At 36.9% G+C, this 23,513-nt stretch overlaps 1 protein-coding gene across 2 annotated transcripts in view; it reads right to left on the reverse strand.

Moving 5' to 3' along the window:
- LTN1 (listerin E3 ubiquitin protein ligase 1) overlaps window positions 1–21,300 on the reverse strand; it is a 54,555-nt gene extending 33,255 nt beyond the window's left edge. For both annotated transcript variants that reach the window (XM_008527063.2, XM_070597252.1), the window contains exons 1-10: window positions 21,085–21,300; window positions 16,520–16,723; window positions 15,626–15,724; window positions 14,887–15,117; window positions 12,424–12,476; window positions 11,531–11,711; window positions 3,238–3,411; window positions 2,743–2,933; window positions 1,877–2,012; window positions 238–1,047 (exon numbers count right to left, since the gene is read on the reverse strand). In XM_008527063.2, the coding sequence (XP_008525285.1) occupies window positions 238–1,047; window positions 1,877–2,012; window positions 2,743–2,933; window positions 3,238–3,411; window positions 11,531–11,711; window positions 12,424–12,476; window positions 14,887–15,117; window positions 15,626–15,724; window positions 16,520–16,723; window positions 21,085–21,126 (2,121 nt within the window). In that variant the 5' untranslated portion in view covers window positions 21,127–21,300. The remainder of the gene's footprint in view (window positions 1–237; window positions 1,048–1,876; window positions 2,013–2,742; window positions 2,934–3,237; window positions 3,412–11,530; window positions 11,712–12,423; window positions 12,477–14,886; window positions 15,118–15,625; window positions 15,725–16,519; window positions 16,724–21,084) is intronic.
- Window positions 21,301–23,513: the final 2,213 nt, after the last annotated feature.

A 23,513-nucleotide genomic window follows, 5' to 3' on the forward strand; every position in this document is an offset into this window, starting at 1 on the left:
GTATGGACTGAAAGAACTCAATTTTTAATCATCAACTTTTATCATGTTAACACACTTACCCAGAAGTCTCACACACGTCCCAATCACAATCAAGAATATATTGCTGGGCTTTAAATTGACATTCACAGTCAAGAAACAATCCAAAAATACGCCCCATGCAGGTCTCGTTCCACTCTTCTACAATGAGTGTGCCAGTGTCAACCATTACAGTTTAAAAAGACATACAACAGTTAATACCTTGGTTAGATCATCCAAGACATCTTTTCTTTCCATATTATTGTCACAGCAACGGAGGGCACTGTACAAAATGTCCACCAAGAAACCAGCATCCTTCTTTGGATCTTCATTTAGCCAACCTATTAGTTTCTGGTATAAAAACTGCACCGCAGGATTTTTTTGTGCAAGCTTGGTTATTTCAGGAGGTTTGGCTTTGACAACACTCTGTTTTTCATCACCTAGTAGCATTTTAAATACTTGGGTTGAAGAGAAGGAGTTGAGCAGAGTGGAAAGAAACCTTAGATGCTGCTCTGACTTTTGTTCATTGACATAATTAATACTCATCTCTGCTAACTTACAGACTAAGTCTTCCAAAGGTTTTTTCCTTAGTGGAGATATAACGTCTGAACAATTATGTGTGAGAGACAGTTCAGCCACTAATTCAGAGCCTTCACTGTTCTCTCCTTCTGAGGAGACACATTTTTCATTCTCTTTATTACTTTCAGGCATCTCATCAGCAAATCTAACCTTACTAACTTTTTTTTTATTTGACTTCAATGAGCTCTTTGGCTTCTGGAGGACCTGTAATAGGTTAGATACACCCAAAACAGACTTAAGATCAGCTTCTGGCTCATTGATTTTCTCCACACAGATCTCTGACAGTCTTTCCCAGAAATTTAGTAGCACTTTCTCCAAGTTGTGAACCGTCTTATCATCTTTTTCCATATCAGCTTTGGCTTCCCAGGAATTTAAAGTTTCTGCTAAATGGTTAAAGAGCTGCCCATCTTGCAATTTTGGGTCTTTGAGAACTGCATCAATAAAAGGAATCAACTGAAAGAGGAAGTAGAATTATAAAAGTTCAGTTTTCAGGAGAAATAATATGTACACAAGGTATTTGTAAAACATCATAAAATTTCGTATTTATTTACTGAAAAGCATGGATTTTTCCCAAAATGCTGAAAAGAGTTAACTTGAAGATCATTTTCAAATCATAGAAAGAGCTTAATGATTTCATTGCATTCTCCTGAATTATTTCTTTTCCATGATATAACTGACCAAGATTATTGGTCATTAACAAATAATATAGTTTTCTCTGCATCTTCTGAACTTATCCAAGTTTCTAGCTTTTTTCTAAGTTAATATGAAAGTCATACGGGACCCAGAGAATTCAGAAACTTTGTTCTTAAATTACAAAGACAAGAGAAGTTAACTATCTGAGACATCAATTAGGATCTGGGCTTCTATAATTTCATTAATTAATTTCATACCATAAGGAACTATATTCCAGAACCTGCTCTCATCACTGGTTCTAAAAGCCAAGCACAACTGTTCACAAAAGGATAAATGTACTTGAATATTTTAGAAGTAACATGATTATTACATAATTTAAACAATTAAATAAACACAAATAGCATCTTCTAAATTCTGTTTTGCATTGCAACTCCCTAAAACAGTTAGAATTTGTAAATCCAGAGACTAACTAGAACTTAGGCATTATAGTATTACGATAGCAACTGACAATATAGAACTGTTATTTATCTAGTCAGAAATGAAATCTTTATAAGGAAGGCTAATTGATAAAATGGCAACAAGACAGAAATGAACTTGATTCTTTATTGTCAGTGTGCAAAGACACTAATGGTTTTTACATTATAAATACCTGATCATTGACGAGCATCTCTTCAATCTCTTTCTCACCTAAGTTTTGTTGCATTATAAAACGTAAGCATTCAAAAAAAGCAGATATTACTGCTGAGCACTCTGAAAAGCTGGTTTTGATTCTCTCTGTTGATAGCCTAAAAAACAATAAATAACTGTGGCTTAGTCTCTCATGAAAAAGAAAATAAGCAACTCAGAAGAAACACCAAAATAAAGACATGGGGAAGGCATCATACCAAAAGAAGACGATTTTTTGAGCTAAAACTAAGACCAACCAACCAAAACACAGCCCGAGTAGAATATGAACTTGCAGAACTATGAAAAAGTGTCAACAAAAGATAATACATATTTATTTTTTATGAATGAACCAATCCACCTGCAAATTTGAAAGAGAGGACTTAACCAAAGATAATAGTACAGTGAAAAGGAATATTCATTAATTATTAATAAAACTTTTACTTATTAAGTTCAATGAATACACTGAAATAATTTTTTAAGTATGACTTTAAACAGCAATTATATATAAGTTTATGGAAGTTTTAAAAACTCCACTGTTTCATTTTCTGCATTTGGGTATTTGTACTTATCAACATGCAAAGAAAGGGCTCATTTGAAAAATGGACTATTTCCATCTAAGGGCCTTACCATATTCATCTCACATTCTGCTGCCTACTACCACTAAAGCCTAGAAAGCACCTGAGAAAAGAATTCCAATTGAAATTCTCTGAAAACTTCAAAAGTGTTTAATAAACAGCAAAACAATTTGGGGAAATTTAAATAAGACAATAATGAGTAGGTCATTCTACCCATTTATGAATACAAGAAAAATCTCTTTTGTTTTAAAGATCAAAAATGTAAACTCCTTACCCTACAATTAAAGACGTGAGGAAATTTTTGAAGAAATCCAACTTTGGATCTGTAATGGACTGAGGGAGCTTGCTGATAAATGGCAGAAGGTAAGGATATATGACAGTAGCCAGACCCCGACCACCTTCACGAACCACAGCTGACAGCTTGGGAAACACACTTTTTTTTGCATTTACATGAAGCCAACAGTCCTAACCAAAGAAAACATTATAATAATAACAAGACATCATAAACATACTTTTCCCAATTAAGAGAGAAGACATACAGGCTCTCAAAAATAAATCAAGTATTCTACCTAAAGAGATTAAAATCTTTCACCACCACCATTAAAAACTAAAACTCTGAAATTGTAAAAAATTATTAAATATTTTATTTGCAAGAAAGTATTTTTCAGTAAGTTTTAGGTATTATAATCTGATAGGCTCTCTCTCAAATGATTTCCAGAATAAAAATAAGACAAGTATTCCCTGTACTAAATGTACCACTCTTACCTACCTCAATAGTTGTAAGTGTATAAAGCACAGCTTCCCAGAGAGCTGGGCATACAATGGGGTCACTGTCATCAATGCTAAGTAGAACTGATGGGCTCACTTTGGATGCTTCATCTTTCATCAACTGCGGAATACGCTGGCACAAAGCAGAAACTAACTCAAAATAAGCCGAGCGGATCTAAAAGAAGAAAAGCTGAATTAAATTAAAGCCTAATAAAGCTGAGAGAAGATTTTTTACCTATGGTAATAACAGATAGGTTATTCATACTAACCCTCTTATTAATAAAACTAAAAGGGCTGGAAAAAATACTTTTTAAAATCTTTGTAAGAATATCAAATAAGTGAAAAGACATTAGGAATTACTAAGCCAAAAGTGAAGGGAAAAATAATTCAACTTTCTATTTATTTGGCTGAAGCAAACACAAATCCTCTCCATGGGCAGAAGCCTTCATTAGGGGCCTCAAATTATCCCTACAAATATACTAGCCAACACAAAGTTAAATACAGCCAAACACACAAAAAATAAGTCACCATGAGCAAGTATCACCAGAAACAAAACATAACACAGAGATCTGAGACTTTAAATCTTAGAATGATCAGTTATAAATTCCATATAAACAATATTTATTATATCTAAAGAAACAAAAGTTTAAGGAAATATGAAGGAAAAAGGACCTTAGAAAAAGCACAGCAAATCTGAAAAAGAACCAAGCATAATCCCTAAACTATATATATATAAATAAAAGCTCAATTCATAGTTTAAGAACAGATTAGGTATAGATGAAGAGAGAATCAGTGAACTGAAAGACAGAGCACAAGAATTTATCCACCAATAGCATGGAAAGACAAAAAGATCAAAAACGACGACAGCATAAGAGACATAAAGGATAGTGAGAAGGCTTAACGTATATTTAATCAGAATCCCCAAGGGAAAGAAAAGAGACAATGAGGCAAAGGATCTATCTGAAGAGAGAATAACTGAGCATTTTGTACAGCCAATGAAATACACCAATCTACAGATTCAAGAACTCCAACAAATCCCAAGCAAGATACATAAAAAGAAATCCACACCAAGACCCATCACAGTGCAACCGCAAAAAACAAACAGAGACACAATCTTAAGAGTAGCCAGAGGAAAAAATGAACTACCTTCGAAGGAAGGACAGTCAGACTGATAACTGACTCCAATGGCAAAAACGTAAATCAGAATACAGTGGTATAATATCTTCAACACAAAAATAACTGCCAGTATTTAATCCTGTACCTCGTAAAAATATCTTCCAAGAATGAGAGTGAAATAAAAACATCTTTTTCGACAGAGAAAAAAGATTTCATCACCAGCAGACCAGCACAAAAAGAAATGCAAAGGACACACCCTATACAGAAGGTAAACAATCCCATATGGAAGGTAAGAGACGAAGAAAGGAATAAAGAGCAAACAAAGCAAAGAATATGTAGGTAAATCTAAACGAAGATTGAGAGTATAATAATAATGTTTTCTGGGATTAAAAAATACACATATATTTAGCCCGACAAAATATTTTATTTCTCTATATTTTATATAAAATATTATCAAATGAATGTCAGCAGAGTATTTTAAAAGATATACATACAGCATGACTAAGTTTGCCTCTTAAATGCTAGGCTGGAAAATCATATGATCAGATAAACATATCAGAAAACACAATCAAGAAAATTTCAACATTCATTTATGACAGAAATACTCAGCAAACTAAGAATAAAAAGGAAACCTTAAACCTTATGAAATCTACAGCAAATATCATACTTAACCCTGAGGGTCTAAAACTATCACCATTAAAATCAGGAACAAGAAAAGAACGCCTGCTATCACCACTTCTATTCAACATGGCACTGGTGGACCTAATTAATACAAAGAGACAAGAAAAAAAAGAACTGGAAAATTACCCAAATAACAAACTATAATCGTGGCAAAACAGGCTATAAAAAATACTCAATTTAAAGACAAACTATTAGAACTCACAGGAGTTTGGAAGAGCTGCTGGATGTATAATTAACATATGAAAGCACAGTACTCCTAAACATCAGTAGAAACAAAATGGAAAATGTAATTGAAAAGGAAAAACCATTTCACAATAATGACAAAAGCCATAAAGACGTGTTCAGTATAGAGAATACTATATATTATTATTCTAGGATTAAAACAGCCTAAACAATTTTGAAAAAGAACAAAGCTGGAGGGTTTCAAGACCTACTATAAAACAATAATAATCAAGAGAATGTGGTATTAGTGTAAGGATAGACATATAGATAAATGGAACAGAATAAAGAGTTCAAAATTAAAAGCCCACATATATGGTCAGCTGAATTTTGACAAAGGTGCCAGAGTGAGGAAAGGACAGTCTGTCAACAAATGGATACCTATATGAAAAGAAATTAGACACTCACCTTTATGTCATACACAAAAATTAACTCTAAATGGACCTAAACTACAAAACTTCTAAAATAAAATATAGAAAATCTTTGCAACCTTGAGGAAGGCAAAGATTTCTTAGATAAGACATCAAAAGCACAAACCATAACAGAAAAAAATTGATAAACTGGACTTTATCAAAATTAAAACGCCTTCTCCAAATCCCATTTACAAAATGAAAATCTAAGCCACAGACTGAAAGAAAACATTCAGGATACTTTATCTGACAAAATACTTGTAATCAGGATAAATAAAGCACCTTTACAACTCAAAACTTAAAACTCAATTCAAAAATTACAAAAAGAATATGCTGTAGCAAGAGACTAATGATACATTGATCTTCCTGTAGGATTCCTAGAACAACTACAGGTTCTGTGAACAAAACACAAAAAACAACTACCTGAGGGCTCTGAAGACTGAAATACACATTTGGGAGGGGAAATCAAAACTTGGAGTTAAGCAATCCACACAGACTGATTCCCACTGTGTGCAGCTTTGCCCTGAAGGTGGCTGCAGTCACCACCACAAAGGCCCAGGGGCAGCCACAACTCCAAGAGGAAGCCTGACATCATTCTCAGTGGAGGAACTGGAAGAAGCAGGAAAAGGAGCCCAAGGTAAACAAAGTTGCAGGAGAGTGACAGGGAACTCTAGAAAGGAGAAAACCAGAGAAAGGAACCCCCACATGCCATGTTTACACAACCTAAATCTACAGCTGATCCTTGAACCATGCATGCACAGAGTAAACTGAAAACAGCTTAAAATTAAGGTTTCAGAACTGAAATGAGATCTGAGATGTTGCCCACTGCAGGCATGACATTTTGCTGTTTGAATCTAAGTAAACTGCCTATTAACACAAAAACATCAACACTTTTGTAGCAATATAAAATAATCCAGTCTCCAAAACATAACATTGCAGGATACAATCTAAATATCTCTGTCCAGGATACAGTTTAATTACTCAGCATACAGATCTTTTTGTCTTTTGGGGGGAGGGGGATTAGCCCTGAGCTAACATTGCTGCCAATCCTCCTCTTTTTGCTGAGGAAGACTGGCCCTGAGCTAACATCCATGCCCATCTTCCTCTACTTTTTTTTTTTTCCTATATGTGGGACTCCTGCCATAGCATGGCTTGCCAAGCAGTGCCATGTCCGCACCCAGGATCCGAACCGGCAAACCCTGGGCTGCCAAAGTGGAACGTGCACACTTAACCACTGCGCCACTGGCCCAGCCCCTACTCAGCACACAAAGAGCCAGGAAAATGTGATCCCATTTCAAGAGGTAAGACAATTAACTGATGACAAGCCCAAGATGACCCAGATGTTATTATCAGACACAGACTTCAAATCAGCTTTTATTAACTATACTCAGTGAAGTAAAGGAAAATATAACAATGAATGACAAAAAAAATATAGGAAACAGATACATGTCATTAAACGTTTGTCCAAACCTATCGAATGTACACCACCAAGAGTATACCCTAATGTAAATTATGGACTCTGGATGATAATCTATCAGTGTAGGTTCATCAAATCTAACAAATGTACCACTCTGGTGGGAGACGTTGATAATGAAGGAGGCTATGCACTTGGGAGGAGCGGGAGGTGTATGACATCTCTGGACATTTTCCTCAATTTTGCTGTCAATCTAAAACTGCTCTAAAAAAAAAGGTCTTTTAAAAAAAGGAAATTTCATCAAAGCAATAGAAAATACAAAAAAAACAAGTAGAAATAAAAAATACAATATATTAAAACTGAGCAAAAGGTTTGACTAGACACCTCAAAAAAGAAGATTTACAAATGGCCAATAAGCACATTAAAAGACATTCAACATTATTAGCCATCAGGGAAATGCAAATTAAAACCACAAGGAAAAGTCTCTACCCGAGAGGTGAGTAAACATTTTCTTTAAAGAGCCAGAGAATAAAGATTTTAGGCTTTGCAAGCTATATGTTCTCTGCTGCAACTGCTTAGCTCTGCTTTGTTAGCATGAAATCAGCCACACACAATACAAAAAACTATTTACAAAAACAGGTGTGCCAGATTTTGACCTATGAGCTGCAGTCTGCTGATCCCCTGATCCCATAGCCATGAGAATGACTTAAAACAACTGAAAACATCAAAGTGACGATATGGAGCAAGTAAAAACATCATACATTGCTGATAAGAGTGTAAAACAGGGGCCAGCCCAGTGGTGTGGTGGCTGAGTTTCTACACTCCACTGCAGCAGCCCAGGGTTCGCAGGTTCAGATCCTGGGCATGGACCTACACACCACTCATCAAGCCATGCTGTGGCAATATCCCACATACAAAAAACAGAGGAAGACTGGCACGGATATTAGCTCAGGGACAATCTTCCTCAAGCAAAAAGAGGAAGCTTAGCAACAGATGTTAGCTCAGGGCCAATCTTCCTCACCAACAAAAAGAGTATGAAACAGTATAACCGCTTTGGAAAATGGTGTGGTAGTTTCCTATAAATTTAACATATACTTACCATATGACTCACCAATTCCTCTCCTTACCCAAGAAAAATGAAAACATATATCCATACAAAGACTATACGAAACTAAGCAATAAAAAGGAATGAACTATTGAGACATGCAACAACCATGAAAAAATCTTAAAAGCATTATGCTGAGCAAAAGATACAGAGTAATATATGGCTCCATTTATATGAAACCCTAGAAAAGACCAACCTAATCTGTAGTGACAGAAAGCAGATCAATGGCTGCCTGGGGTAAAGGGAAGGATGACTAGCAGGGACACAAGAAACCCATTTTTCAGTAATAAAAATGTTTTATATCTTGATTGTAGTGGTTACACGGGTTTGTACATGTAGATGGGTGTATACATCTGTCAAAACTTATCAAACTATATGATTAAAATGGCTGCATTTTATTGTGTGTAAATTATACCTCAATTAAGTTGGTTTAAAAAATTATTCTAGGATATTTTTTAAATACTTGAATAAAGTGAGAGATATGACAGGTTCATCATAACATCAAGTTCAACAACATAAAGACAGCAAGTCTGGGGCCAGCCCCGTGGGCAAATGGTTAAGTTCACGCATTCCACTTTGGTGGCCTGGGGTTTGCCAGTTCGGATTCTGGGCACAGACCTACACACCGCTCATCAAGCCATGCTGTGGTAGCATCCCACATAGAAGAACTAGAATGACCTACAACTAGGATATACAACTATATACTGAGGCTTTGGGGAGAAAGAAAAAAAATTTTTAAAAAAGGAGGAAGATTAGCAACAGATGTTAGCTCAGGGCTAATCTTCTTCACCAAAAAGAAAAAAAAGCATACCTTAAAAAAAGGAAGCAAGTCTCCCCAAATCATTCAGTGCAGCTCCAACTGAAATTCCAGTTAGACTCTTTTGAGGAATTCAATAAATTTACTGAAATTTATATGGAAGAATAAAGTTCCAAAACAACTTAGTCAATTTTGAAAGATGATGACTAAAAGAGAGTGACTCATCTGAGCAGTTATTATGACATATCATAATGTCATATTAACAGAGGTACTGGCACAAGAACAAACAAAGGTCTTTGGATCAGAAGATAGAGTTTAGAGACAAACTTACAAACATATGGGAACTAGATGTACCACAATGGTGGATCAAAAGTCAATAGGGAAAGAACGAACAGCTTACTAGGCAACAAAAAAACTGGTTCACTATACATGAAGACAAATGTAACCAGGTCTCTGCCTAACACCATATAAAAAGGTGGATTATTGATGGATTAAAGACTTCATATTAAACGTAAAACTATAAAAAAATATAACTGTTAAAAAAGATATAACTATTAAAAATATAAGAGTATCTTCATGGCTTTAAAGTGGGAAAGCCCTACATAAGGCAAAACCAGTGATTCTGACTACACCAACATTAAGATTTCTAACAGAGGACAAATGAAAGGCGAAAGAATAAGAGAATATTTGTAATGCCTAAAAACGACAAAAGGACTAATATTTAGAATACACAAGGAACTCCAGTAAAACAAGAAAAAGAGAATGACTCCAATAGAAAAAAAGGGGAGAAAGACAGGAACAACTAGTTTATGGAAGAAACACAAAAATCTAAAAAGTTTATAAAGAGATGCTAAAAGTCACTAGTTAGCAGAGTAATTAAAATTAAAGAGAGAGAACATTTGAACTCCTATTAGACTGACAAAAATTAGGAAGCTGAATGATGCCTAGTCCTGGCTGGAATATTAGGATATGGAGGCCTCATCATGCATTGGTGGTTGAGTCTAGAGTAATGCAGCCATTCAGATGAGCAATCTGGCACTTCTCCAGAAAATTAAGTATGCATGTATTCTTTGACTCAGCAATTCAGAAAGTGAGAGAATTTCAGAAAAAGGAATTCTCACAGATCTGAGGATACATGAATGAAGATATTCATTGCTGCATTATTTGTGAGGGCAGGAAGTTGGAGGCAATCAGGGGGTCTATCACTGGGGGAATGGACAGGTAAAATGGAATAGATGCAAACTTCCGAATACTACACAGCACTTAGACGCCATGGAACAGATACACATATGCAACCTGACGGATTTAAAGTATTTTAGTACTTTTTTTAAAAAGTACTAAGTAGGGGGCTGGCCTAGTGGTGTAGTAGTTAAATTCACACACTCCACTTCAGCAGCCCAGGGTTCACTGGTTTGGATCCTGGGTGCAGACCTATATGCTGCTCATCAAGCCATGCTGTGGTGGCATCCCACATAGAGGAACTAGACAGACTTACAACTAGGGTAGACACCCATGTGCTGGGGCTTGGGGAGAAAAAAAAAGAGGAAGATTGGCAACAGATGTTAGCTCAGGGCCAATATTCCTCATGAAAAAAAAAAGCATACCTTTAAAAAATAGTACTAAGTAGGGGCTGGCCCCGTGGCCAAGTGGTTAAGTTCGCACGCTCCGCTGCAGGCGGCCCAGTGTTTCATTGGTTCGAATCCTGGGCGCGGACATGGCACTGCTCATCAAACCATGCTGAGGCAGCGTCCCACATGCCACAACTAGAAGGACCCACAACAAACAATATACAACTATGTACCAGGGGGCTTTGGGGAGAAAAAGGAAAAAATAAAATCTTTAAAAAAAGAAAAATAGTACTAAGTAAAAAGCAATAAATGGAATGAAATATACCACAATACCATTTATGTGAATTAAAAACATCTGCAAAAAGGCTGTGATGGGCCTAACAGAGAAAATACAAACTCAATAAGCTTCGTTCAGGCATGACTTCTACTGCTGTTGTCCGTGAATTCAATGTCAATAAATCAACACTATATATTAAAGATGTCTTTAAACAGACATACATGAAACAAGGTTATGTAATTGACCAAGTGACAAGAATGTTGTGACCAAAGACATGCAGGAACCTAATCCTGTATTTCTCCTAAGAACAACCCTTCAGTACTCACTAATTCAGTATTTGTGGGGACTTTATAGAATCTAATCACTGTAAACAACAAGAATCGACTACAGAAACAAAAGGACAGACATTAAGCATATTAGAATGGTCAGCTGGTGGAGGTGGAGAATGGAGAGGGAGATAGGGACAAAAGATGAAAAATAAATACATTAAATGAGAAGAGCCTTGCACAAACCAACAATTTTAAGGTGCCATGAACATAGGAGCATGGTAATTCAATTCGGAATCTGAGCTCCAAACAGCTAAATAAAAAAGTGAAAATACAGTAACATTCTAGTAAGAGAGGCAATTCAGTCGCACCACAAAGATGCGTTTGTAGAGTTTTAAACATAAAGCATAAACATAAACTAACAAGATCAGAGGAAAAAAGGTATCAGGGAAGTGTCTTAAAATAAAAAAGATTAAGATACCTGAGGTATACTGTGTTTTCCATACTTCCAAAATTTATTTTGTGATAAAAGAGACTTAAATTTCTCTTCCAGAGAGTCAAGCTCATTATCAGGTAAGAGGCACAGCAATTTCTTTAAAGCCAATAAGGAACAGGTTACAACTCGATAGAATTTAGCTTCTCTCTCTTCCTCTGGAACAGTCCTTGATGTGAAAAGAAAATATGGAGAAGGATTGAGAATAAGCCAAAGAACATTTTGGCACTTCCATTTTAAATGTTTTATCATTAAATATCCACCAAACTTGCGTTATTTCTATAGTCTATTACCCCCGTGCCAACCCCTCCTCCCACAAAATGCAAACATTCACAGAACTTTAATTACGTATTTTTCTAATAATACAAGGTGAAAGCAGACAAAAGCCCTGTCTTGAAACATGTGTGCAAAGACACTGCTCTCAGGAGCAGTCAATAGGGCAATTCTGGGGAACGGGTACCAATGCATCTAAGATGACTTTCCCTTACAGACTCTTAACAGCTTGATTAGAACCTAAGAGTAAAAGTAAATGGAACATTTTTCTACTCTTTCAATAGAACTATTCATACTTCTTAAACTATTTTCAACCAGACCTTAAAATGGTTCCCGCTTTGACTGTCAAAAGGCAAATGTGAGAAAAATCTAAAAACATCTTTGTAAAAGAAATAAATGTGTAGCTCCCAGATAATTCAACTTAAATAGCAGGACAACTTGTAAGTAAAAGCACTTAAAAACAGTACCTGGCATACAGCACTATATTAAGTACTTTCAGCTCTACATTTCAAGTACCTTTTTAAAAAAATGTCACATTGAAATTATCATCTTACTCCCTATGGATGAAACAAATCCTCAACAAGAGTCACAGATACAACACAACTTACTGCGGGTCACTGAGTGTATCAGGCGTTTCTTTTATAAGATGATCCTGCAGCACCTAGAGAAGAGGAAAAGCCCACAGCCTTGAGATTTTATTGAACTGTCAATAGTGAACAGAGCATAAACCTCATCTCACCTAAAAGTTTTTGCCCCATTCCCCACAAAAGTGGCAAAATTAAATAGCAAAACTAAAAGTTCTGAAGACATTTTACCTATTTTTCTTTCCCTATCAATTCCCAAAGTTGGCTGCTGCTGGGATAAGGACAGGGTGCTTCTTCTAAACACCTCCAGTTGCCATAAAAGGAATTCTCCCCTAAATATTCCTGGTATCTTGCTTCTCCATTCCTCTTGCACACAGTGATGAAGTGGATGAAATATTCAGTTAGTAAGTTTGGGAGAAAAATTAGGTTCTGCTTTCCTCTCCTCTCTTTTTGAGTACCTCCCTGCTCACAGAGGACACACACTGTACTCTGCGCCATCCTGGAGGGAGGTCTAAGGTTCCATCTGAAATGCGAGTTTAAGCGTGCCTAACTTCTGGAGTGTGCAGGACTAGGAAACCCACTGCTCCAGTATCTATTTTATCAGCAATAAGAACAGCTAGCACTTATTGAGTTTTTCCACATGCCAGGTATTGCTTTGAGCACATTTCATGCATTAACTAAATTAATCCTCACAACAACTCAATGAATTCACGTTAATTCCCACTTTAACAGATGAGGTAACGGAGGCAAAGAAACTTGTCCAAGGTCACACATCCAACTAATAGCAGAAAGCAACTAGAACCCAATGGTATGACCCAGAGCCCACATTGCGATAGACATTATGACACACTGTCTATAAATATGACATTTTAATCTTCATTTGCCTAACTCCTCTCTAATACATTCATTTTGAATTTGGGAAAGCTCAAACCCAATATCTGTTATGAACTGTGACATGGCCAACTAAAGAGAAAATAATGGAGGAAATCATCCACATGTTCAATAAGTTATCCATCCATAACAAAGTCAAGAACAAAAAAACAAACAAAAAAACTATGAACAAATTAGTTGTCTCAAAATCCATTTTCTAAAACTCTTCGTGTCCAAACTCATGACATTCCACTCTCATAACATTTATCATTTGCTATTTTAAATAAACCAGTGATTAATTTATGGTTTGGTTACAGAACTCTCTTTGAGAATACGATTAAAGCCAAAAACCCTCTCCCTAGAAAAGTAAGCTTGGTACACCAGAGAAACGAAGGATGGAAGAACTAAGAACCTAAATGGGGAACTAGAATGCACACGTGTGTGTGTGTAGGAGAGGTGTTGGGTGACGAGATCACATAGGTAAGCAGCGATCAGATGATGCAGAGCCCTATGGGCCAAGATAAGAAATCTGGACTTGTAAGTGTAATGGGAAGCCACAGGAAGGTTGACTAAATGAAAGGAGGAAGGGAGGGAGGGTGTTTAAGTAGGATTATAAACAGGGTGCTATGGCAACAAAGAAGTAGTAAATAAGGGAAAGAATGCAAGCATGAATTTTTTTAAATCCTCAATTCCCCCTCACTCACAGTCCATCTACTCTTATTTCTTGATATAATGCTCACAAACTTGGCCGTCTGGTTTTTCCAGTCCATATATTAGGAATAGCAAATAAGGAGGGAAGAAATGAGGAAGGACAGTATTAGATACAGATGAACTCAAAGGCACAAAAGTTATAGCTGATATCAGTCTGGCAAAAGCGTTGGCCGAGCGTTGGAGAAACTTTTATATCTGTTAACGGGAGCATAAATTTGTATGACCTTTTGAAGGGCAATTTAACAATATCTATAAATATTTTAAATGTTCTTATCCTTTGACCCAACATATGGTTACTAGAAGTTCTGGTAACTATCACTCCACAGGGGATAAAGAGATTTATTCCATAATCTTCACAATATTGGATGTTAATGATACTTCAATTAAAAAAAAAAGTTCACTGAAGCAGTGTTCATTACAATAAAAGATTGGGGAAAAATTCTAAATGTATATTAATGTAAAAGAAGTTAAATAAACTGTTGTACATCCAAACAAAGAAATACCAGAGAGCCAACAAAAAGAATGAACTAGATCTGTATACAGGTACTGATATGGAATATGGGAGAAAATAAGTTTAGATTTAATTTCCAGATGTACTCTTTTTTTAGATTATATATTACAAAGCATATATCTAAGTTTTTTAGATAATACGATAAATTAAGATTTATAAATTAAAGGTGGAAAATTTAAATAATTTAAAAAGATCCAACCTAAAATGTTAATTACGTAAAAATCCAAAAAGGTCAATTTTGTTAAACACCATTTTAAAAAGGCAATCTTCCTTTGGAAATATTGCACTTACTCATTCCCTCACAATTCAGGTCAAAGAGCTGTCATCGTAACATGCCTTATAGTCCTTAAATACTCGAGAAGAAATATGTATACAGAACAGTTCCAAGAACTTACGATTGTAATTTCGTCCTTGCAAAACGCTATGGCTTCAGGTTGCTTGCTTGGAGGGAAAGCTGCTTCAAAGGCATCTTTTGCTGCAGATGCAGCTGGTGTGTACGTATCACACTGAGCCATTAGCCAATAGCCCATTAAGCTTTTCAAATAAGGAGCCAAGTGTTTTTTTACTTTAAGGATAAGTTTTTCAAAAGCTTGTTGTGTGGCTTCTCGAACCCGGCGGTCATGATCCTATCAAAAATGTAACGTGGTTTAAAATAGCTCTAGCCCATAAAAACAAATACAAACATTTCTGGATATGCTATGATGACCCACTGAGAAGAACTCACCTATGTGCAGAGCTAAACAAAAATCAATAATTATGTAAAAAATTAATTTCTCCTTTTCTCCTTTTCCCCATGAGATAAAAATAACTGTATTCAAGATAGAGTCAAAGCTAGGCCTTGAATAATTCAGCAATTCATTCTCATTCTTCGATAGTAAATATATAAAGAAATTAAGCTGTCAAAATTTACTATGACTGGAAAGTATCTGGGTAATTCTCTAGTAATGACCTAACTTCTGAAAACAAACACTCTCTATACACTTTACACAACCCAACATAATCCAATCTGCATAACAATGCTGCCATAACATTTCATAATCCTCACTGAAAATGAATCATATAAATTTGATAGTCCCTATGACCTCAACAAAAAAATATACAACAGAAATAAACCAGTAAAGTCTCAATACTTACAAGTGAAATTTTGCAGAAAATTCTTGGCCAGTACGGGAGAACTCCTTTTACAATTTCTGTATCTCTCTCTGTACACATGATTCCAAATTCCTGCATAGCCTAAAAGTAAATTAATTATTAACATCGTTAAGGATCAACAACCATAATATTGGTTATTGATTATATTTACTCTGTTCTAGAAGCTTAGCCTATTTTATGTAATATGAGAATACACCGTTTCTGTTTGTGCCATATGGGACTAATCTGAAGAGTTCCTTCACAGGCTACTATGATAGAAACTTCTCAGTTTTTAAAAAACCAAAATGTATACAAACAAAAAGCCCCATTTAAAATTATAGGGTCGGGGCTGGCCCCGTGGCCGAGTGGTTAAGTTCGCGCGCTCCGCTGCAGGCGGCCCAGTGTTTCGTTGGTTCGAATCCTGGGCGCGGACATGGCACTGCTCATCAGACCACGCTGAGGCAGCGTCTCACATGCCACAACTAGAAGGACCCACAACGAAGAATATACAACAGACCACGCTGAGGCAGCGTCTCACATGCCACAACTAGAAGGACCTATAACGAAGAATATACAACTATGTACCGGGGGGCTTTGGGGAGAAAAAGGAAAAAATAAAAATCTTAAAAAAAAAAAAATTATAGGGTCAAAATTACATCCTCTAATGGGAAAAACCGTAAAGCCAGAATTCCAAAGTGCTTCAAATAAATGCAGAGCAACAAACTAATTTATAAACCGGAAGATAAATGTAAACTAAGCTTAAGTCTACATGTCAGAAAAAAGTACAGTAGTAAAAGAACTTATTAGTGATAAATGATTCATTTTTCTTTACACAAAATACAGACATTTTAACAAAAGAATTGTAACATTTTAACAAATTAAAATGTTAAAACTTGCTTTTAATTTTGTTGTGACATCTTTCTTAGAAAGTTTCCGCAGCACCATTCGGAAATCAGAATCCACAAGACTGTCAATTTCTTCAGCTCCTTGAATGGCAGGAACATAGCCTAGGTCACTCTGAGATGTTCCAAAACCAATAAATCCAGGCACTGTTCCCTGTTCTTTGGCAAGGAGTTCTGCAGCCCGGCCACTGTTTGAAGGCTGATAAGAAAGTAGGGAGAAAAACGTCAGAGGCCAAGAGAGTTCAAAACTTAACTTTGAGTTCTTTAGAGCAATTCCTTGACAATTCCCACGGTGGAACAAGCTTTGATTTGAGGACTTTTTTTTTTCTAAGCTAGATTTCATCTACTGCAACGTGCCCAAAGATGAATGTTTCTGTCATTAAGAACATATCAGTAATGATCCTAGGAGCTATTTCCTGGTTTCCTAAACATCAAAACAATGTTTTTTAAACTGTGGATACAATCCATCACTGGCTCATGATATCAACTTAATGATCCATGACAGCAGTTTAAAGAAATAGAATAAAATTTTAAAAATGAGAATGTATCACATATGGTAAGAATAAGTACTGTTTTATGAAACTTATTTCCAACTTTTGTATAAATAGTATGTATACACATACTGTGTAATGACGTAAAATTAACTCACAAATGGATTACATCTTTTCATTCATCCATTCATTCAATAAATATTTATTAAGCAACCATCACTGGCTGTCTAATGATAGCTGCTTCCAGACTAGGAACGCCTTGAGGGCAGACACACTCATTTCCACATACCCAAAGCCTAGCCTAACCTCTTTGGGCTAAAACAGTTACAGATTACATTATTATAGACATAAAAATCAACACAGTGGTCAGGATATAAGACAGACGCCTTTGTTTTGAACCACAGTCAGTAGTTTGTTTGACTGATACATAATATAGAAGCTTCCTAATTCTAGAAGTTAAGGGATTAGTTGTTAAAGAAAAAGAAAATATTTGACCTACTGAAAGAAATTAACATGTTCATTGTCATCTAATAAAAAATGCCTCAGTTCAATGTCCAGGATGACATTACAACCCATCTAAACTCATCTGTTTCTTATTTCTCTATAAGAACGTTCGAAAGGGTTACCCAAATGTGTGATTTAACTTGCTCATACCTAGCAAAATTGTGTTTTGGAAATTCATTTGTCAAAAAATAATCTGGACTACTTTCTAAACTGAAATGAGTGACCAGAAATGAAAACAACGGCCAGAATTACTTTTCCCCCCCAAAATAGTACCATTTAAGACTAATTTCAAAAAAGCTTCTCTATTTTAAAACTTTATTAAAATGAACTAACATTATTCAGTTCGCGTCTCTCAATGTCAGTACATGAATAAAGAGCTACGAAGGAAGTTAGTGAATTACAATACAATTCTGGACACTAAATGACAAGACATCAGAATTTTATCTATAATCTCATTTGTAAACAGTTTTATCATTAAACAAAATAATGAAATAGTATTAAAAAATTATTGCTAACAGCTAAAAAGAGTCAAGGCTGAATTCTGAACTGACCTGAAATACCAGAGCTGACAGTGATACTAACTAGGTGCAGAAGAAAAGGTATCAGATTTCTAGTTTCCAATTCAAAAGTAACAAATTATTTTTTAAACATACTAATTGTATTTTTTCAAGGTCTACTTTGTATTTAAAATATAGTTACTGTTTCTCATTACTTGCGCTACTGTATGTTAGATGCTTATACCCACAGTTCAAAAATTAAGAACTTTGATTCTATTTCTAGCAGTTAATTTTCTCATACTACACCTACTTCATTCTTTTGTGCCTGGCTTCTAGAGATATTTGATGTGGCAATCCTGAGTCTACAGTTTAAGGACCAAACTCAGAAGACTTACAAGATCTTTCACCATCTGCCCTTAACCTTTCCCTGTGTTATTTCCCACCACTCTTTTCTTCCCTTGTCCCACTTCCTCCTCCCCTCTCCTAATTTTGCTGCCACCATTTGTGTTCTACTCTCAAATTGAATTCAAGGCTCCCTGAACATGTTATGCCCTTTTACAACTTGGTCTTTGAGTAATTTTTTCTTTCTGCCTGAAAACCCTTCCTTCCTTTTCACTGTCTGACAAACTCCTACTCTCACTTCAAAACACACTCATGTTTTCAACAGTTGCCTCCCTCAGATCAATCACCATTCTTTTCTGTTCTCCCACTTTCTTTTTATTCATACTGGTATCATACTTCTTTAATATATTATAATTATTTGCTTACTTACCTGTCTCTATCATCAAACTGATAGTTCAAGAATAGGAGACATTTGTCTATCATCTTTGAATACATGGCAATCAGTATTCAAAGTCTTCTGTTGAGTGAATGACTGCCACTCTAAGTTCAAATCTCCACTCTGCAACTTCCTGGCTACATGAGCTTATTAATTTTTAATTAAATGAGCAAGTTAATTTCTCTAAGCCTAAGTACCATCATCTTTACAATGAGATAATAGTAATTAAATGATTACTTGGGTTGTTGTCAAGATTAAACGTTTTTTATACCACCACTAGAATAATCGATTCCAGCAAGAATCATCAAAGGATGCTAAAACCATCAGGTGAAAGTTTATGAGAGAACAAGTTATTCCCTGTCAAACTACCACTCCACATACTATTTGTCAAGAGCCAATGGAAAGAGATACCTTTACAATGGACATCAGCTTAAGCAAGTGATTAAACAAATACCACCAATAATGGGACAAACAGGCATCATGTGCCCTAAGGTGTGATGCACTGAGAAAGACACATCATCTACAACACATTCCTGTCAAAAATCGTTTAACCTGAATCTAGTCATAAGGAACAATTAGACAAATCTAAATTAAGCAAAAACAAGTGGCCTAGGCCCTTCCAAGAAATCCATGGCATACAAGAACCCCTCTACAAAGAAAAGGTACTGGGAAACTGTCTACATCTGAATGAGAACTAAATGGAATGAGTGATTTTGGGCTGGATCTTGGATGTTTTTTAAAATGCTATATCTAAAATAAAAGTTATAGAGAACATTATTGAGATGACTATAGAAATCTGAATACAATAATGTATATTATTAGACAGTAGTATTATAATGAATTTAAATTTTCTATGTTATAATTGCTCACAGTTATGTAGAAGAATGGCATTGTTTTTAAAATACACATGTTGAAGTATTTAGGAGTTAAGTGTCATGATTTCTGCAAGAATTCTTATATGGTTCAGTAAAATACATATATTTAGAGAGAGAAAGCAAGCATGATCAAATTTTAACAGCTGATGAATCTAACTAAAGAATATATGGGTTGTCACTAACCTTCTTGCAACTTTTCCTCATATTCAGAATATTTCAAAACTAAACATTGAAAACAAATTTTAAATTCAAAAAAGATTAAATGAGAATGAAAGTAAAGCGCTCAGCACAGTACTGGCACAAAGTAAGCTACTATTATTGTTGTTGACATTATTATTACCTTTCAAAATAGATTAAGTGACAGATCTAAGAAGATGTGGTACTGAAATCACTAGAATTGGATCAGAACCAGGAAAAAAAGTGAAATGTGCCATTGCAAACCTAGTGCCATGAAAAAAAAAATTCACTATAACGTCCGTAATTGTATAAGTTTCATCCACTCTTGGGTTTTCTTTAAACTAGTATTTAGTGAAATTCTCCTATATGCCAGTCCTTGTTCTAGGCTCCGAGGATAACAGCAGTAGATAAAAACACCTGCCTTCATAAGACTTATATCCTAGTGAAGCAAGACCGTAAATGAGGCGAGATGGTCAACTACATAATATGTTAGAAGTCCTAAGTGCAGTGGAGCGAAATAAAGCAGGAAAGGAGAACAGAGCGTGGAGGAGGATTACAATTTAAAACAGGGTGATCACAGAGTCCTCACTGAGGTGTCTCCAGCAAAATTTGGAGCCACCTAACAAAAGAGCGTCGGAGTGCCTGCCAGGCAAGATCCAGGCTCATTGAGGAGGCCAGTCTGGCTGGATGGAGCAAGGAGGAGGGAGTTGAAGATGGGGCCTCAGATGGAAAGGGGCGAGGGGCAGACCACACACCACGAATACCACTGTAAGGGCTTTGGCCTTGTTTTACCCCGAGGGATATGGGGATTAGGGATGTTATAACATGTTTTTGGGCAAAGAAGTGACAGAATCCAAGACAGCATGCACACCAGGCTCACTTGAACTGCTTCCCACCCAACTCCCTCGTTCCCAAGGCCACCCCCGCTACCCTGGCCAGGTAACCTTCCAGTTGAACCCGACAATGAACCATTTCTTAACGAAAATTGTGTGGTGAGGGAGGAGGCTCGGCTGGGGACAGCTCTGGCATGGAACACCTTTTCTCTCACAACTCCTCAATCTGTTCAGAGATGACCCACCCCGCCCGCGGGGAAGCACCTCCAACAGGGAGGTCACACTCGACACGCAAACATACGCTTTCCCACAGCCGCGCTCCACACATCCTCCAGCCGCGCGCGGGGCGGAGCCAGCAGCTACGAGGCGAGGACTCCCCGGTCGGCCGGGCCACCCGCCACTCACCCTCAGGTTCCCCTTGGTCCGCTGCTTGTTCTTCCCGCCCATGGTCGGGGTCTCAGCCGCACTCTCAGCCCGCTGATCCCGGTTGACACGGCCGGGCCACAACTTCCGGCCCCTCGCCCCGGAAGAGGGCCCACTGGGACGACTTCTCCCGGCCCACCCCTTCCGCCACACACCCTGCCCACCTGCCGCCCCACTTCCGCTCCCGCCTCCCGCCGCGTCCCTAACCATTCGCCGCCCGCTACGTAATAATTAGAGCCCCGCCCCTCCGGGTGACGTCATTCATATCCAATAGGAAGCCAGGCATTGGACCCGTGGCGCCAAATCCTGCCTTCCGCGCTTTCAATTGGCAAGAGCCGTATGAGAGGCATTTTCACACAAGGGTAGCAGTAGAATGACGTGGTGGTGGATGTAGAAAGATAGGAAAATGTTAGACCTTTTAAAATGCAATCATCAGCATCATTTGGGCATTTGTTAGAAATGCAGACTGTAAGGCGCAGCTTGGAACTATTGAATCAGATTCTGCATTTTAACAAGATTCCCAGGTCTTGTTAAAATTTGAGAAATAATACGCTAGGCAATATTCTCTCTAAATCCCTCCCACACTTTTTTTTTAATCAAAAGTGTTATGAATAGCTTTTACAAAAGAGGATAATGTGGCAGTCTCTATTAAAATTTGAAATGTACAGATCTTGTAACTTCAGTGATTTTGCTCCTCAGAAGGACACTAGAGAAACAACCACATGTTGCCGGTTATCGTCTCTCATGTCCACACATTCACCCTTTTGTACTCGACTCCGTGGTGTTGAGGCTCTGCAAACCATTTCTGTTTTATTCAACTGGCTTCCGTTAGATTCTACCAACTCAGGGGACTAGAAGGAGAATGAAAGACAAGAGGAAAGAGAAGGGACTTGCTCCATTCTGTTGGCATCATCCCAGCAGCAATACAAGTGGTTTAGGCAGCGGTTGGTTTCAGTCTCCATCCTTTTGTCAACAATCACACGATCAGCCTTATTGCGCTCCTCAAGGGTACCAGCAGCTGCCAGGCATCGAGGGCCCTCCTCCTCAGAAGTCTGAGTCCTGGCTCCACGGAGCCCCTCTGAGCTCTTAAAACGCCAATGGTGCCCCCTCCTTAGAAGTATGAGTCCCAAAACCACCGTGGTCCCTTCTTTGAACTCTGGAGGACAAGCAACAGACAGGCACCACCCTCTTCATAGGCATGAATGGAGCCCCAGCTTTTCAGGGCCCTCCTCCAAGCCTAAATTAAATGAAATTAATTTCATAGAATTTAGATTCTAATTACCCCAACCTCTTCTTTCCTTCCTTCTTTTCCTAGCCCTGGGGATAGTAGCTGCTGATGCAGTGATTACCTGTATGTGACCTCAGGATTCCCAATGCCACCCTTATTACCCAGTAGAGGTAACCTTCCAGTCAAACCCGACAATGAGCCATTTCTTAATGAAAATTGTGGAGGGTGTGCTTGGTTAGGGACAGCTCTGGCTTGGACCTATCTGTCATGTGTGCGTCCCCACAGGCGGGGTGGGTTATCCCTGAGCAGATTGGGGAGTTGTGAGAGAAAAGGTGTTCCAGTGTCTATTCTAACTGGATGGTGCTCATGCCATATTGGTTGTTAAATATGTTGACTATTACCACTGACCACAAACTTTCTTACATCTTCAACCCTAGTTTTTTCTAGACCTTTTCAGGGAACAAAGCTTTTAAATATTAGTTTAAAAAATCTATGTACACACACAAATATAATTAGTTCATACTAATTATAGTTAATTAGTTCATACTAATCAGTTCATACTAATTTTTCTCAGTTCAAATTTATAAATGTTTTTTCAGCCTTTTTCATTTTATATTTGTATTTAGTTTGTCTTAGTTCCTATCGATGTTAACATAGTTATATATTGCTTTTTAAATCAAGGATGAATTTAGAGAAAAACTCATCATTTGTCATGTAGATATCGGTGAGTTTTGACAAATGTATATAATTGTAACCACTGCTTAAATTAAGATATAGAACACTTTTATCACTCAAAAAATTCCCTCTGTACCTTTATAGTAATCAATTATTTGATTTGAATTCAGAATAGTAGTACTGATGTTATTATGATATTATAATTACTGAAAATACTTTAAGATTTAAAAAAAAATTTGAATAATAGTTACAAGTTTTGTCTCCTGAAAAGGTATAGAAATAACGGCATATTTAGTTGCAAGGGGCACCCCTAATGCCCAGATGGTGTTCTCTAGGTACTATTTTTCAATGAGAGTGTTGGAAAATGGCTGTTACCACACCTGGGACAGAAAATATATAGGATGTATAGATGTATAGAAAATGAATAGGATGAGTCTGGAATACCTTATCATGCATAATGCATAATGAGAACATGTCAAAGGATCCAGGAGACAATTTAAAGGAGGTC

The sequence above is a fragment of the Equus przewalskii genome, chromosome 27 (genome assembly GCF_037783145.1).
Source record: "Equus przewalskii isolate Varuska chromosome 27, EquPr2, whole genome shotgun sequence".
In the NCBI taxonomy this organism is placed as follows: Eukaryota; Metazoa; Chordata; class Mammalia; order Perissodactyla; family Equidae; genus Equus; species Equus przewalskii.